The sequence below is a fragment of the Phyllobates terribilis genome, unplaced genomic scaffold (assembly GCF_046119375.1).
Source record: "Phyllobates terribilis strain yellow unplaced genomic scaffold, ASM4611937v1 Scaffold_1__5_contigs__length_1240528914, whole genome shotgun sequence".
In the NCBI taxonomy this organism is placed as follows: domain Eukaryota; kingdom Metazoa; phylum Chordata; class Amphibia; order Anura; family Dendrobatidae; genus Phyllobates; species Phyllobates terribilis.
This window is the reverse complement of record NW_027362761.1, coordinates 618,547,731-618,564,907: the sequence shown is the minus strand read 5'-3', so window position 1 is coordinate 618,564,907 and position 17,177 is coordinate 618,547,731. Positions and strand designations below refer to the sequence as shown.

Here is a 17,177-nt window from a genome sequence, read left to right as displayed (position 1 = left end):
TCCTCCACTTCTTCCTGGGCTCCTACACATTCCTCACTAGTTTGGCTGCAACCATGCGCCCTGGTAAAACCATCTCCCCCACCCTCACATGCCTGCTGCCTTGGTGCTGCCGACCGTCTGGACCTTGCAGATGTTAGCCCTTCCGCATACAACTCCTCCTCCTCTACTTCCTCCACCTCCTCTTGTGCCACCACCTGACTCCGAATTCTGTTTAACATGTGCTCCAGCAAGTAAATCACCGGAATAATAATAATAATAATAATAATAACAATAATGGCATCGTCAGCGCTAAACATCTTTGTCGCCATTTCAAAACTGTGCAGAAGGGTGCATAGGTCCCTGATCTGAGACCACTCATCCAGCGTGATTTGCCCCACCTCTGGATCTCGTTGGCCCAGGCTATACATCACAACTTATTGCACCAGGGCTTGTCGGTGCTGCCACAGTCGCTGCAACATGTGCAGAGTTGAATTCCACCTGGTAGGCACATCGCATTTTAGCCGGTGAAGTGGCAGGCCCAACGACTTCTGTAGACATGTAAGTCGCTGAGCTGCGGGATGCGAACGGCGGAAGTGAGCACACAGCGACCGTGCCCTCTGCAGAAGGCCATCTAGTCCGGGATAGTGGGCTAAAAATTGCTGGACAACCAGGTTCAACACGTGAGCCATACAAGGCACGTGTGTGACATTGTCCCGGTGAAGGGCCGCACCCAGGTTTGCAGCATTATCGCACACGGCCTTCCCTGGTTTCAGGTCCAGTGGAGACAACCGTTCATGAAACTGGTTCTCCAGAGCTGACCACAACTCCTCAGCTGTGTGACTCACATTTCCCAGACATTTCAAAGTAAAAACCGCCTGATGACGTTGAGCCCTGCTGCAAGCATAGTAAGGAGGTGTGCAGGATCGCTTCTGAGCCGTTAGAAAGCTTGTGGCATGACCAGACAGGCTTTGGGTGCAGGTGGAAGACCGAGAGGAGGTTGAGGAGGCAGAAGCAGTGGAGGAACTTTGAGATAAAGAGGATTGACGCACAACTCGTGGGGACGGCAAGACTTGGACAGCAGCCCCTTGTCCTGCTGTCACCATAGTTACCCAGTGCCCAGTCAGCGACATGTAACGCCCCTGTCCATGCCTACTCGTCCAAGTGTCTGTGGTGAAATGCACCCTGTCACACACAGAGTTTCTCAAAGAAGCGGTGATGTTGTGTGCGACATGGAGCGCAGGCACACCTTTCTTTGAGAAGTAGTGCCGACTGGGCATCTGGTACTGGGGCACTGCGACGGACATAAGGTCTCGAAAATCCTCTGTGTCCACCGGGCGGAAAGGAAGCATTTCTGTAGCCAAGAGCTTGCAGATGGTGAAATTCAACCTCTTAGCTTTCTCATGGCTAGGAGGAAATAGTCTTTTACTTGTCCACATCTGAGGGACCAAGGGCTGGCTGTTGTGCTTAGACGGGGTTGAGAAGGGTGTCCCCGGCAAACTGCCGGTCTGTGAGGAAGATGCAGGCGGACATGTTAGGTTGCCTTGATCCAAAGGTGGTGCTATCGATGTCGGACAGCGCTCAACACCAGCTGGTGTTTCCACCTTCCAAGAATATGATGACCTGCCAATCACGCTGGCTGTTGCGGGTAAAGAGGTGGCAGGACTGTGTCCCAAAACAGGTGCGACTGCTGTCCCCCCAGTCACAGAGGATGAAGAGGCCGCGGATGCACAAGATGTGGTAGACGGTGGTTGGCCTGGCCGGCTAGGCCGCATTGTAGCACAGTGAGCTTCCCACTGCAACTTATGCTTCATATCCATGTGCCGGTTCATGCATGAAGTACTCAAACTATGTATTTTTTGGCCTCTACTTAGCTTTTGCTGACAAATGTTACAGATAACACGAGTTGGGTCATCTTTATCGATCTGAAAAAATGCCCAGGCTATGCAAGGCTTAGCACCCATGCGACCTGAAGAGCCACCACGACTTGTGGTCAGAGGCAGAGTTGTGTTTGAGGATGCAGTTGTTGACGTGCTTCCAGTACTACGTCTCTGTCCAGGAAGGCGCAACCTGACCTCGTCGTCACTAGCATCCTCCTCCACCTCCTCTGCTGACCTCATCTCTTGGCTGACTGTGGGTTGACAGTAAGTGGGATCTCCAACCTCGTCATCATCACCCTGTGTGTTATCACACCCGTCGTCCTCAGAGCCAACCTGTTCCTGCCCTGACAAAAAACTAAAGTTGTCGCTCCAATCAGGTATTTGAGTCTCATCATCGTCTTCCTCATTGTCTCCACCAACAGGAGTTACAGCTTGGGAACGAGGGTCTACATTATGGTCAGAACCTTCTGCGCCCGGTCCTGGATCCGACTCAAAGATTCTGGGCATCAGTGCAGATCATTTCATCGTCTGGATTCACAGAAGCGCTGGAGTCGACCTCTGATTCCCAGGCTATAGTATGAGTAAACAGCTCTGCAGACTCAACCATCTGTTCTACCCCATACTCAGACGGGCAGCTGGAGACTTGGGAGCTGTGAGGAAGCAAGTGCGATTGGGGTGACACCTTTGAGGACTGGAGTATTTGTGATGTTGAAATTGAGATGGAGGAGAGCCCACTTAAAGGAGCACTTGATATCCATTGAAGCACCTGCTGTTTTTGTGCCTCATCTGGAATTTGTAGCGATTGGCGTGGCTGTAAGAAAGGGATCTTATCACATTGTCCGCTAAAAGAGGTAGACATCTTAGTTTGGCTGGAAGATGGTCTTTCTTCTGCAGATGTTACTGTTGCTTTAACACCTACCCCACGGACACAACCTTTTTTTCCCTTCCCTTTCCCACGCCTATTCCCCTTTCCACCAGCAGCAGGCCTTTTTCCACTCATTTTGGTGGTTAACTAATTCACAACTCTGGAGTTGTTTGCACAAAAGACAATGGATGGGAACCGAGCAGAGCTGAGTGGCCAAACTGTGGTATTAGCCCAAAAGTATTGGCTGGGTTAGATGCAGATAAAAATTATTTTGAATTTGCAACCTGCTGGAGGTTAGTATAGATGGACTAATAGAACAAGTCCCACACACAGCTACAAGCCGAAATATTTTTTCAGAGCTAGATGCAGAAAAAAATTATATTGAATTTGCAACCTGATGGAGGTTAGTATAGATGGACTAATAGAACAAGTCCCACACACTGCTAGAAGCCGAAATATTTTTCATAGCTAGATGCAGAAAAAAATTAGATTGAATTTGCAACCTGGTGGAGGTCAGTATAGATGGACTAATAGACCAAGTCCCACACACTGCTAGAAGCCCAAATATTTTTTCAGAGCTAGATGCAGAAAAAAATTATATTCAATTTGCAACCTGATGGAGGTCAGTATAGATGGACTAATAGAACAAGTCCCAAACACTGCTACAAGCCGAAATATTTTTTCAGACCTAGATGCAGAAAAAAATTATATTGAATTTGCAACCTGATGGAGGTCAGTATAGATGGACTAATAGAACAAGTCCCACACACTGCTGCAAGCCAAAATATTTTTTCAGAGCTAGATGCAGAAAAAAATTATATTGAATTTGCAACTTGATGGAGGTCAGTATAGATGGACTAAAAGAACAAGTCCCACACACTGCTAGAAGGCCAAATATTTTTTCAGAGCTATATGCAGAAAAAAATTATATTGAATTTGCAACCTGATGGAGGTCAGTATAGATGGACTAATAGAATTATGCTATGCCCAAAAGGTTTTACTTCACTAGGTGCAGTAAAAAAAATTGTATTCTATACACAGGTGGTGTAGCTTGCAACACAGATATGCTACTCCACTGACTAACAAACACTGCAAGAGGCCAAAAAGGATTTGCTTTGCTAGATTTAGCCAAATGCTGTGAAAAAACTTGCACAGCACTAAAACAGGCCTGCCTGGCAAAAAGTGATAGGAACTGATGTAACCTAGCCCTGAAAAGGACTGCAATTACAATTAGTCTTTACTCCCAACCTATCTATTTAAGAGCACAGACCTGCCTGATAAAATTGATAGGAACTGATGTAACCTAGCCCTGAAAAGGACTGCAATCACAACTATTCCCTACTCCCAAGCTATCTGTAGATTTGTGCAAAAATAGGCTTGAAATTAACAAAGTATAGTGCACACAGCAACAGCGGTGCCGTCTAACACGCAGCTGCAGCAGTGAGAAAATGGTGGTGACGGGGAAAATGGCTTGGTCTTATAGGGCAAGGACATGTGACATACACTGCCAATGACACATGCCCATGCTTGTGTGAAAAAAAGCAGTTCGCTCCGTGTGTGCGCTGCTGATAGGCTGACAGATTGCACCTCCCCACTGTAAATGCGGGAAAGAGAAAAAAAATGGAGATCTTTATTATTTCTGCAGAGATCCATCCCCTGCCCCTCCCCCCGCCCCGCTGTACACTCAAACTGCGTATTAACATTAATTTTCAGCATTACTGAGAAAAAATCCAGTTATGATTTTGGTGCACGAACAGTTATCGAACATAACCCTCGAACAGCCGAATTTTTCTCAAATCGTTTGTGTTCGCCGAACGGCTCGAACACCACCCAAAACAGCTCGAATTTGAGATTGGCGAACAGTTCGAGTCGAACACCACTCATCTCTAGTCTTGACGGATCAAGGTCCAGCGTTTGAGGCGGAAGTCTTCCAGGAGTTCTGCAACCTCTACGGCTGTAGGAAGATTCGGACAACGCCTTACCACCCGCAAACCAACGACTGTGTGAGAAAATGAATAATATCGTCATTGATCTCCTCAAGACGTTGCCCCTGAAAGAACGCAGCCTGTGGCTGGAGAAGCTGCCAGACCTGATAGACTTGTACAACCATATCCCGGTGAATGCTACAAATTGCACCCCGGCTTACCTGATGCGAGCAAGACCAGGTAAGCTGCCTATGGACCTTGAGATGGGAGTCCTGACACCCGAGGACACCTCCCCAGATGTGGACTGGGATACGGAACGGCGGCTACAGTACAAGAAGGTACAGGAGAGTGTGGAGAGGAGTCTGGCTCAAGCGAGAGAAAAGCAAGAGAGGCTCTTCAACCAACACGCCCCTGCTGATCCCCTGGAACCTGGTGAGCAGGTCCTGAAGCAGAAGAGAAGGCTTCACAAGCTAGACGACCAGTGGGAGAGCGACCCGTACACAGTACTGCAGTCCGACCACAACAACCCGAAGGTATGTGTAATTACCAAGGATAGAGGAGAAACCACTAGCACGGTCTCCAGAGACCACCTAAAACGGTGCCCCGAGCAACTGCAGAGTCCAAGTGAAGATCAAGATGACCTTGAGCCCGCAGTGGACAAGGAAGAAATGGTCAGCACCGTTCTCGGAGAGTTCCCCCGGACCTGGACTCGGATAAACGACGCGATAGTGGTACCCGTCCTACACTTCCTTCAACCTACCCAGCAGGAGCCTACAGGAGAGCAGGAAGAACAAGAAGAACAAGCAGCCCCAGAGGCAGAAGAACCCATGCCAGCAGCCCAAGAGAGTCAACCCTCTGCTGACAGTGAGCCTGCCCTGCCTGTAAACCTAGCTAGTAGCGGTACCCTAAATGATAGTGGGTAAAGCCAGGTTAGACCACCACCAGACAGTTGGTTACGCAGGTCAACCCGGAGCACTAAGGGTCAAGTACCAGCTCGCTGGAAGATCTAAGTACAAAGTTTACATTTACCTGTAAATATTTAATGTTTTATGGTTGTTACCTGATAATTAATAGTGTTTTTTCCAGTTTTTCTAGTTCAATGGACTGACAGGTCATGGACACTGAATGGCCGGAACTGTCTTGTAAATAGTTGCACTTGTGCCCTCTTGTGAAGATGGCCATAGAAGAAAAACCTGTCCGGCGTGGCACCCTTGTGGCCCTAAGTAGTTAGCTCAGCCTTGTCACCACGCCCAAGGCCAGGAACTTGGGGTTTATGGAAACAGGTCCCCACACCATTCGGAACTTCGCCTTATTGGGTGATATGGACACCCGGTCACGGAAGCGCCGTGGCCTTTAGGACAAAATGTACTTGTATATATGTTATATTATTGTTTATACCCTGTATTTGTGTTTCCTGTTTAGTCCCGGAATACTAAATATTACTAGGGGGGAATGTGTCACCCCAGGCCTGGATGCCACAAATATTAAAGGCTGTGTCTGAGAGCAGGAGGGAGGTTCCCTGGTCAGGGACCAATAGCATGCAGCACCTCCTGTCCCAAGCCAGTAGGGGGAGCAGGCTGCCCCTATAAAAGCTGGAACTGAGGCAGGGTTAGAGAGATCAGAACCCACTTCTGAAGTATCCAGAAGGGTTCTCAGAGAAGAGGGACAGGTCAGCAGCAGCTGAGGAGTCCGTGAGGCAGGGGAGAGACTGCGAGTCAGGGACAGAGGCGACGAGAGACGGTCCTGGCTAAGAGAAGCCCAAAACTGGACATTGGGGTCCGAGGCTGTCAGGGTTGCAAGCCCAGCAGCAGAGAACCAACCCGCGAGGGATTTCAGGTCCCTTGGCCTAAGAAGCCTGGAGGCTCCGCCACACAGAGGGACCAGTACAGCAAGGAGAAGCAAAAGGTACCCAAGGCCCGAGTCGCAAGCTATACAGGCAAAGTACACGGCCAGCTCAGGGACGTGGGCTATTACACCACGAAAAGAAGGATAGTCAGCAAGAGCATAGAGAGAACGGTAGGCCTACACACTCACCCTGACCAGTGGGGCTCGCCCGAATGCTCTCAGATACCCAGGCCCACTCCTAACCGGTACTCCTGTTGGGTCATTAATAATACCTGCAATAAAGACTCTGGACTGTTTGAAGCGGACTCTGAACTCTTACTATTGTGGCCTGCACTATCACCCCCAGCATTCACCTTCTCTGCCCTGAGGCTACACTCTTCCCGTGGGGAGTTATCCTACCCCTGTGCTGCACACCAACACCAGCCTCAGCGGTCTGCCTTGCAGCGGCGGTCATCCCTGACCGCAATCCACGGGTGGCATAGTCGGACATTCCAAAACACTGATAAATAGACTGCCACAATTTGGTCTGACCACCCTGAGCCACGGGATCGGGTTGCCACTACTACTCTCAGCATCGTACAGAAGCCCGGTTCCGGGTACCCCACGGCCCAGGGGGCGAGTCACTTATGCTTCTTCATTTTAGCAAGGAACAAAGCTCTTGAAATGCCCTAAACAGGGATAATTTTTGCATCACCCCATGTGAAAAAGTCTTAGGTTTGTCTGTTTAAACCAACGAAGAAAGGGATAATTTTTTAATCACTTCTGTAATTTAAGTAGCCTGACAAGTCTGGCACTTCAACGTGTTATTAAATAGCCTTTTATTCATTACGGGATTTCCTTCTGTTTTCACCCAGTCAGAAAGCTCAATGTCACTTGGACATTAATAAGGCTGTTTTTGCATTAAAAAGCCAAAAAAGGATTCATTACAGTCCCAGGATAATTCCGAATGTTATGGATCTATTTGTATAACACTTTGTAATACACTTGTCCTCAGGACATTTGAGATTTAAGGCAAATTTATTCACCTCAAATCAAATTCTCTAGGAAAATTGGACGAAGCTGGGGAGTTCGAATTATAAATGGTTGAATTATCTCTAGTTCTAGAACATTGTGAGGAGACTAGTAATATCGGGTATGGGAGCAGAAAGCACCATGGTGGAGAACATAAATAACAAAAGGCATTGTGCACGCCTAGTCACAGGACACCGGTCCTACAGGTTCTGGGGTTACAAAAAGAAAATTGTGACGTCCTCATTCTCGAAAGAGCCCTTTTAGTTTTGAGTTTACCCTAGGTGATGGGGGACTCGGAGTCGGGTCCTGAGGTGAAGAGATGGAGTGCAGACGTGGCCCGGACCCGACCCGTGCTCAGGGCCGTCACATGAAAAGGAAGATGTTGTGGGCTCGTCCGGGTTGAGTGGCTTTATTTAACGACTACGCCACCTGTGGTGCCTGGTGAAGGGTCACCAGCGCCGCTGCAGTCCGCCGAGGCCTGATGTCATGGCGGCCTAAGTTCTCACTGCTCCCCACAGGCGGAGCAAGGCCCCAGGGCAGAGGGACAGGAGGATAGATTGGCAGTAGAGGGAGACGGGCACCGCGTCGTGAGGTGTGGCGCAGAATAAACAGTCCGGAGGCTATAGGGGTGAACTTCCAAGGCTTTACTCACTTTAGAGATGGCAGAAGGAAGGCGACTCCCTGCTCCCCACGGGGTCCTGCAGTCACCAGGGACGGGGGTCCGACAACCTCCGAGTAAGTCCAGCATTTAGTCGGGACCCTACTGCAGAGTGTTCCTGAACTACAGGCCAAATTCTTTCCTGTCCGTGTGTGTGCAAATAGGCCGGGACTCCCTCTGAACTCCTCTTAGAACAAGGGCACGGGTGCAGTTCCGCTCCGTACGTTACCCGGTGGGATCCTCAGGGCCTAACCGGGCTTTCCCGTCCAGGACGTAGAGTAGCAAGGTCGGGTGTCAGGGGCCGGTACCCCTCTTGCAGCCGGACTCCCTCTGAATATATCAGGTAGGCGAGGACAGGTGGCGTAAACCGCTCCGTCTGCATCCTGCCTGGGATCCATTTGCTGTGGAGCCACACTCTTAAGCTCCGGGCCTTCTTGATCCTGGTCCTTGGCCGGGTTGAGACATTCCTGGTCTACAACCTACCTCTCGTCCCAAGGCCAGGGTACGAGGGCTGTGTCCCTTGCCGGTGCAGGCCCACACAGGATCTGCACTCCCGGAGGGAGGTCACATTACACACAGTATTTGACAGCACAGTTAACAGCCGAAAAGACCAGCAAAAAGACCAAGATCAAAGATGGCTTTTAATTAAATATGAAATCTAAAGTGTAACTAACTTGTAAGTCCTCCACCCTCACCCACTAACTGGTTCCTACCACTTTGTGTTCCCCAGGCTCCCTGTAACCAGGGGAGCAGCACCTAGTGCATACTAGCTCCCTCTGGTGGAGAAGTGTGGTGTTGGATGCAAAAGGTTAGGTCACGACTATCACACTGGCCTTACCTCAGAGGAGGAACACCACACTCCATTAAAGAAGTGCAGCATCCCAGTGGCGGTGGAACCCTCAGGGGAGCCACAAAATCTCCAAAAACGTTTCCAGAAAATGGTTATTAGAAGGTGCATCTCATACCTGCTTCCACTTGCTGGTGACCCGCACATACGCAGCATACTTCAGCTCTGGGGTGAGAGGAGCATTAAGGAAGCCGCCATAACTCCGATTATCTCCAAGTGTTATTGATCCGGTAAGGTTGTGTGCCGGGAGAAGTGCCGCAGTGTAGAGAGTCGGAGGGGAGTTGTAATGAGTGGGAGTTGCTCGTACACAGTCACTTGTGTTACTTCCCGGATCACTAGAGACAATTATTTCATAATGGCTGCACAAAAAAAATAGACATCAGTCACAACAAATCAGGATTTGACAACTAATTCATCCATCACAATTACCCACAAAAACAGAAAAAAATCAACCCATACGACCTCACCAGATTCTCCCAGCTTAGACTCTTAGAGAAAGTCTTAAAGGGAACCCGTCAGTAGGATTTCACCACCCAAACTATTTATGTGTTGATGGATCTCATCCAAAGACAAGAGCAGCATTAACGTTACATCGCCGGTCCATTCCTCCATTACTGAGAAATCAGCGTTTTAATTCATATGTAAAGTAGACTGATCTGAAGTCTCTACCACTCCGGCTCTATTACCCACCATGTAATGCCTCCTCCTTGTCTTTGAAAGAGCTACTTGCACATATAAATAGTATGGAGTGTGAAATCCTGTTGAGAGATCCCCTGTAACCTGGCCATAGACATGCTATAGCTGCTCTGATTTCAGACTGCCGAGAGCCTTATCTCGTCGGAGAAGAGTCGGGAAACCATCAGACATCTTAGATCCTCAGGGGATCCCACTAATATCATCAGGTTTGGCTGGTATCGTCTTATGTGTATAGCGGCTTTTAGAGTCCAGCCCCTCGATATCGTGATTGACAGCTCTCCTCCACTGCTCTCCACTGCCCTCATATAATGGGTCGGACACCTTTCACCATGCCATCTACTCATTAATATGGGTTTCGCTTGTTCAGCTGCTTCTGACCTTATCGGTCCTTGGACATCTGGCACCGGGTGGAGCTGTACGGTGAAATCCTTTTTCTCAAACTTTGGATCTGGAGGATCTGAAATGATAAAAACAGACTGTCAGCTCTGCTGGATCTCTTACCACTAGATCTCGTATACACAACTGTCAGCCATTCCTAACTTTTAGTACAAAATTTGAGGTTTCATATCATCAGCCAATCATATCAGAGCACTCTGTGGTTGACCGAGAGGTTAGGTTTTTGGAGAAGGTGTCTTCCCCTTTTGTCAGCCAATCATATCCAAGCATTTTTTGATTATAGGATTCGGGCAGTCAACCATATATTAGTGTTTTTTATTAGTGGAAAAGGTGGGTGGTATGGGGGGGATTATTCTCCAGCCCTCAGTTAATCATATCTGATCACTCTTCTGTTGTCGGAGATGACAATTGGTGGAGTCTATTGTCATTTCATCATCTAGTAATACCGGAGCGTTTTTTGGTTGTCAGAGATGGCAGGTGGTGGTCAGGATATTCTCATATCCTTAACCAATTATATCTGAATGTTCTTCGGTTGTCGGAGATGGCAAGTGGCGGTGGGGCCATTCTCCCACCTTAACAAATCATATCTGAGGATTCTGTGGCTGTCAAAGAGGACAAGTGGCGGAGGGGCTATCCTCCTGCCTCAGCCAATCATAAACAAGCGTTCTTTGGTTGAGGTTCCATCGTCAAGCAATATCTGAGCGTTCTTTGATTGTTGGAATGGGCAAATGGTGATGGTGCTATTCTCCTACCCTACTTTTTATTTTGTCTTTTTTTAACTTGTGATCATCTGTCTGCTTGCTATGTGTACTGTAATCGTCCAATATTACAGTATATAGAAAAAATCACGATCTCTTATAAAGACGAGCCAAAGGCTAAGCTTGAAGTACCAATATGGAAAGCACAGGGACAGCTCCCTCTAGTGGTGGCTGCAGACAGAATGTTATCATGTATCTCTGTATACAGGGAGCTCCCCCTAGTGGTGGCTGCAGACAGATCTTATCATTTATCTCTGTATACAGGGAGCTCCCCCTAGTGGTGGCTGCAGAAAGAATCTTATCATGTATCTCTGTATACAGGGAGCTCTCTCTAGTGGTAGCTGCAGACAGGATCTTATCATGTATCTCTGTATACAGGGAGCTCCCCCTAGTGGTGTCTGCAAACAGAATCTTATCATGTATCTCTGTATACAGGGAGCTCCTCCTAGTGGTGACTGCAGACAGGATCTTATCATGTATCTCTGTATACAGTGAGCTCCCCCTAGTGGTGGCTGCAGACAGGATCTTATCATGTATCTCTGTATACAGGGAGCTCCCCCTAGTGGTGGCTGCAGACAGTATGTTATCATGTATTTCTGTATACAGGGAGCTCTCCCTAGTGGTGGCTGCAGACAGAATCTTATCATGTATCTCTGTGTACAGGGAGCTCCCCCTAGTGATGGCTGCGGACAAAATCTTATCATGTATCTCTGTATGCAGGGAGCACCCCCTAGTGGTGGCTGCAGACAGAATCTTATTATGTATCTCTGTATACAGGGTGCTCCCCCTAGTGGTGGCTGCAGACAGGATTTTATCATGTATCTCTGTATACAGGGAGCTCCCCCTAGTGGTGGCTGCAGACAGGATCTTATCATGTATCTCTGTATACAGGCAGCTCCTCCTAATGGTGGCAGCAGTCAGAATCTTATCATGTATCTCTGTATACAGGGAACTCCCCCTAGTGGTGGCTGCGGACAAAATCTTATCATGTATCTCTGTATGCAGGGAGCTCCCCCTAGTGGTGGCTGCAGACAGAATCTTATCATGTATCTCTGTGTACAGGGAGCTCCCCCTAGTGATGGCTGCGGACAAAATCTTATCATGTATCTCTGTATGCAGGGAGCTCCCCCTAGTGGTGGCTGCAGACAGGATCTTATCATGTATCTCTGTATACAGGGTGCTCCCCCTAGTGGTGGCTGCAGACAGGATTTTATCATGTATCTCTGTATACAGGGAGCTCCCCCTAGTGGTGGCTGCAGACAGGATCTTATCATGTATCTCTGTATACAGGCAGCTCCTCCTAATGGTGGCAGCAGTCAGAATCTTATCATGTATCTCTGTATACAGGGAGCTCCCCCTAGTGGTGGCTGCAGACAGGATCTTATGTATCTCTGTATACAGGGAGCTCACCCTAGTGGTAGCGGCAGACAGAATCTTATCATGTATCTCTGTATACAGGGTGCTCCCCCTAGTGGTGACTGCAGACAGAATCTCATCATGTATCTCTGTATACAGGGAGCTCCCCCTAGTGGTGACTGCAGACAGGATCTTATCATGTATCTCTGTATACAGGGAGCTCCCCCTAGTGGTGGCTGCAGACAGTATGTTATCATGTATTTCTGTATACAGGGAGCTCTCCCTAGTGGTGGCTGCAGACAGAATCTTATCATGTATCTCTGTGTACAGGGAGCTCCCCCTAGTGATGGCTGCGGACAAAATCTTATCATGTATCTCTGTATGCAGGGAGCACCCCCTAGTGGTGGCTGCAGACAGAATCTTATTATGTATCTCTGTATACAGGGTGCTCCCCCTAGTGGTGGCTGCAGACAGGATTTTATCATGCATCTCTATATACAGGGAGCTCCCCCTAGTGGTGGCTGCAGACAGGATCTTATCATGTATCTCTGTATACAGGCAGCTCCTCCTAATGGTGGCAGCAGTCAGAATCTTATCATGTATCTCTGTATACAGGGAACTCCCCCTAGTGGTGGCTGCGGACAAAATCTTATCATGTATCTCTGTATGCAGGGAGCTCCCCCTAGTGGTGGCTGCAGACAGAATCTTATCATGTATCTCTGTGTACAGGGAGCTCCCCCTAGTGATGGCTGCGGACAAAATCTTATCATGTATCTCTGTATGCAGGGAGCTCCCCCTAGTGGTGGCTGCAGACAGGATCTTATCATGTATCTCTGTATACAGGGTGCTCCCCCTAGTGGTGGCTGCAGACAGGATTTTATCATGTATCTCTGTATACAGGGAGCTCCCCCTAGTGGTGGCTGCAGACAGGATCTTATCATGTATCTCTGTATACAGGCAGCTCCTCCTAATGGTGGCAGCAGTCAGAATCTTATCATGTATCTCTGTATACAGGGAGCTCCCCCTAGTGGTGGCTGCAGACAGGATCTTATGTATCTCTGTATACAGGGAGCTCACCCTAGTGGTAGCGGCAGACAGAATCTTATCATGTATCTCTGTATACAGGGTGCTCCCCCTAGTGGTGACTGCAGACAGAATCTCATCATGTATCTCTGTATACAGGGAGCTCCCCCTAGTGGTGACTGCAGACAGGATCTTATCATGTATCTCTGTATACAGGGAGCTCCCCCTAGTGGTGGCTGCAGACAGTATGTTATCATGTATTTCTGTATACAGGGAGCTCTCCCTAGTGGTGGCTGCAGACAGAATCTTATCATGTATCTCTGTGTACAGGGAGCTCCCCCTAGTGATGGCTGCGGACAAAATCTTATCATGTATCTCTGTATGCAGGGAGCACCCCCTAGTGGTGGCTGCAGACAGAATCTTATTATGTATCTCTGTATACAGGGTGCTCCCCCTAGTGGTGGCTGCAGACAGGATTTTATCATGCATCTCTATATACAGGGAGCTCCCCCTAGTGGTGGCTGCAGACAGGATCTTATCATGTATCTCTGTATACAGGCAGCTCCTCCTAATGGTGGCAGCAGTCAGAATCTTATCATGTATCTCTGTATACAGGGAACTCCCCCTAGTGGTGGCTGCGGACAAAATCTTATCATGTATCTCTGTATGCAGGGAGCTCCCCCTAGTGGTGGCTGCAGACAGAATCTTATCATGTATCTCTGTGTACAGGGAGCTCCCCCTAGTGATGGCTGCGGACAAAATCTTATCATGTATCTCTGTATGCAGGGAGCTCCCCCTAGTGGTGGCTGCAGACAGGATCTTATCATGTATCTCTGTATACAGGGTGCTCCCCCTAGTGGTGGCTGCAGACAGGATCTTATCATGTATCTCTGTATACAGGCAGCTCCTCCTAATGGTGGCAGCAGTCAGAATCTTATCATGTATCTCTGTATACAGGGAACTCCCCCTAGTGGTGGCTGCGGACAAAATCTTATCATGTATCTCTGTATGCAGGGAGCTCCCCCTAGTGGTGGCTGCAGACAGAATCTTATCATGTATCTCTGTGTACAGGGAGCTCCCCCTAGTGATGGCTGCGGACAAAATCTTATCATGTATCTCTGTATGCAGGGAGCTCCCCCTAGTGGTGGCTGCAGACAGGATCTTATCATGTATCTCTGTATACAGGGTGCTCCCCCTAGTGGTGGCTGCAGACAGGATTTTATCATGTATCTCTGTATACAGGGAGCTCACCCTAGTGGTGGCTGCAGACAGGATCTTATCATGTATCTCTGTATACAGGCAGCTCCTCCTAATGGTGGCAGCAGTCAGAATCTTATCATGTATCTCTGTATACAGGGAGCTCCCCCTAGTGGTGGCTGCAGACAGGATCTTATGTATCTCTGTATACAGGGAGCTCACCCTAGTGGTAGCGGCAGACAGAATCTTATCATGTATCTCTGTATACAGGGTGCTCCCCCTAGTGGTGACTGCAGACAGAATCTCATCATGTATCTCTGTATACAGGGAGCTCCCCCTAGTGGTGACTGCAGACAGGATCTTATCATGTATCTCTGTATACAGGGAGCTCCCCCTAGTGGTGGCTGCAGACAAAATCTTATCACATATCTCTGTATACAGGGAGCTCCCCCTAGTTGTGAATGCAGACATAATCTTACCACATATCTCTGTATACAGGGAGCTCCCCCTAGTGGTGGCTGCACACAGAATCTTATAATGGATCTCTGTATACAGGGAGCTCCCCCTAGTGGTGGCTGCAGACAGAATCTTATCATGTATCTCTGTATACAGGGAGCTCCCCCTAGTGGTGGCTGCAAACAGGAGCTTATCATGTATCTCTGTATACAGGGAGCTCCCCCTAGTGGTGGCTGCAGACAGAATCTCATCATGTATCTCTGTATACAGGGAGCGCCCCCTAGTGGTGGCTGCAGACATAATAGTGTTATTCTTATACTTGCGTTATAATCAAAATTTCATATTACCCTCTCAGAGAAAATAATAAGATTAATACCAATAGATTTGGTTATTTTTACCTCCAATTGGAGTTTCCAACGTGGTTTTGCTATATTCGCCACCTCCTACAGATGTGAATCCTCGAAGATGAAATGTGTAATTGGTCCCGTGCTGCAAACTAATTTTATACTGGGTGACATTGGGGGGGAATCGCTCAGCCACATTTAATGAGAAGGAAGAATTGTAATCTCTCCAGGCCAAGATGTTCAGCTGCAGGAAACAGAAGAGAAAGAAGAACAATCACATTGTAGACAGATATTGTGAGAGGAGCAGAGAGGTCGTGTTTAGTGTTGAGCGAGCATGCTCGACACTGCTCAGTACTCGCCCGAGCATCACGCTACTCGGGATGTTCGGCGAGCACCGAGCATTTCCGGGCTTACTCTGGCGGGAGCTCGGGTCTCTGCCCTGCATGTTTGGCGCTCTTTACAGAGCCAATGAACATGCAGGGATTGCCAGCCAGTCACTGTAATGCTGCAGCCATGTTGTTTGTGGGCATTACAGTGATTGGCTGGCCGCACAGCGTCACCTCGAGTATTTAAAACCGGGCGCCGCCATCTTGGACACAGTCGCTCCGGATCAGACAGTGTAGGGACAGCGCTGCTGATTTACGGAGAGATATATCCTGCGAAATATTTAGTGTAGGGTCTGTAAAGGCTGCCAGATTAAACAAATAGGTCTTGGGGGCCAGGAAAAATCCCTTTTTTTTCATCTAAATCCTCTTTTTTTTTTCCTCCTTCACACTGTACAAATATCCGTCTTATAAACCTTTTGTTGTTCCCACCCCCCCCCCAAAAAAAAAGTGTGTCTCTGATTTTTCAGACACAAATATATCTGTTGAAAATAGTCTGGTGTAGGCCCGAGAAATACAAGTGTGGTTTTGCAGTTCCACGGGTCAAATCTCTGTATTATCCACTTTTGGGCCATTTTTACCTCAAAAAAAAAAAGTTTGAGTGTGTCGCTCACTGTTCAGCCGCAAATATATCTGTTGAAAATAGTCTGGTATACCCCAGTAAACAATAACTGTGGTTTTGCCATTCCAAGGTAAAAAATCTCTATTATTCATCTTTTGGTATTTTTTCCGTAAAGAAAAACAGTAATAGTTTCTCCCTGATTGTTCAGATTGTTTAAGAGTCGGGTGTAGGCCAGAGAAATAGAACTGTGGTTTTCCTCTTCCATGGTTCTAATCTACTTTATTACCCTTTTTCCATTGATAGTGGGAGTGTAAGCTATTTTACTTCTTTTACAATGGGCAAGGCGCGTGGCAAGGGACGTGGAACTGGACGTTCTGGTGATGGTGCGTGTAGAGGATGGGACCGTGGTCAAGGTGAAAATGTGCCACAACCAACAGCCACATCTTCTCGCTCCCACTTCTTGACCAAATTACTGGGGAAGCACAGAACAACACCAGTATTGTGAACTGATTAGTGTGAACAGGTTATTAATTGGATAGCAGATAATACTTCCAGTTACCTGGGCACCACCACCTCTGGTCTGTCTTCCACACGGTCAACTCTTAGTAGCCATGAGTCTCGACCGCATACTCCTCCTCACCCTGATGCTCCTTCCTCCCACCATGCCGAGTGTCGTCAGACAGCAACTGATCCCACACTTGGACACTCTGAAGAGCTGTTCACTGGTCCATTTCCAGATTTGTGCCCCTCGCCTGCTACGCTTGAAGTGGTGGAAGAGGAGATCACATGTAGCGATGCCCAAATATTTGAACAGCCACAGGAAGTCGACGCTGGCAATTTGTCACAAGAGGTGGACGATGACGAGACACAATTGCCAGGAAGTGAAGAGGAGGATCATGGTGTGGAAGTGGAAGAGGAGGAGGTGGTGGATGATCTAGTAAATGACCCAACGTGGCAGGAGGACATGCAGAGCGAGGCCAGCAGCACACAGGGTGAGGG

The 17,177-nt window shown here is 48.3% G+C and overlaps 1 protein-coding gene across 1 annotated transcript in view; it reads right to left on the bottom strand.

Annotated features, from left to right (window-relative positions):
• The window catches only part of LOC141272996 (receptor-type tyrosine-protein phosphatase T-like), a 424,966-nt gene that overhangs the window by 74,419 nt on the left and 333,370 nt on the right, over window positions 1–17,177 (bottom strand). Inside the window, exons 13-15 of the mRNA XM_073684271.1 lie at window positions 15,288–15,477; window positions 10,082–10,160; window positions 9,126–9,366 (exon numbers count right to left, since the gene is read on the bottom strand). Of these exons, the coding sequence (XP_073540372.1) occupies window positions 9,126–9,366; window positions 10,082–10,160; window positions 15,288–15,477 (510 nt within the window). The remainder of the gene's footprint in view (window positions 1–9,125; window positions 9,367–10,081; window positions 10,161–15,287; window positions 15,478–17,177) is intronic.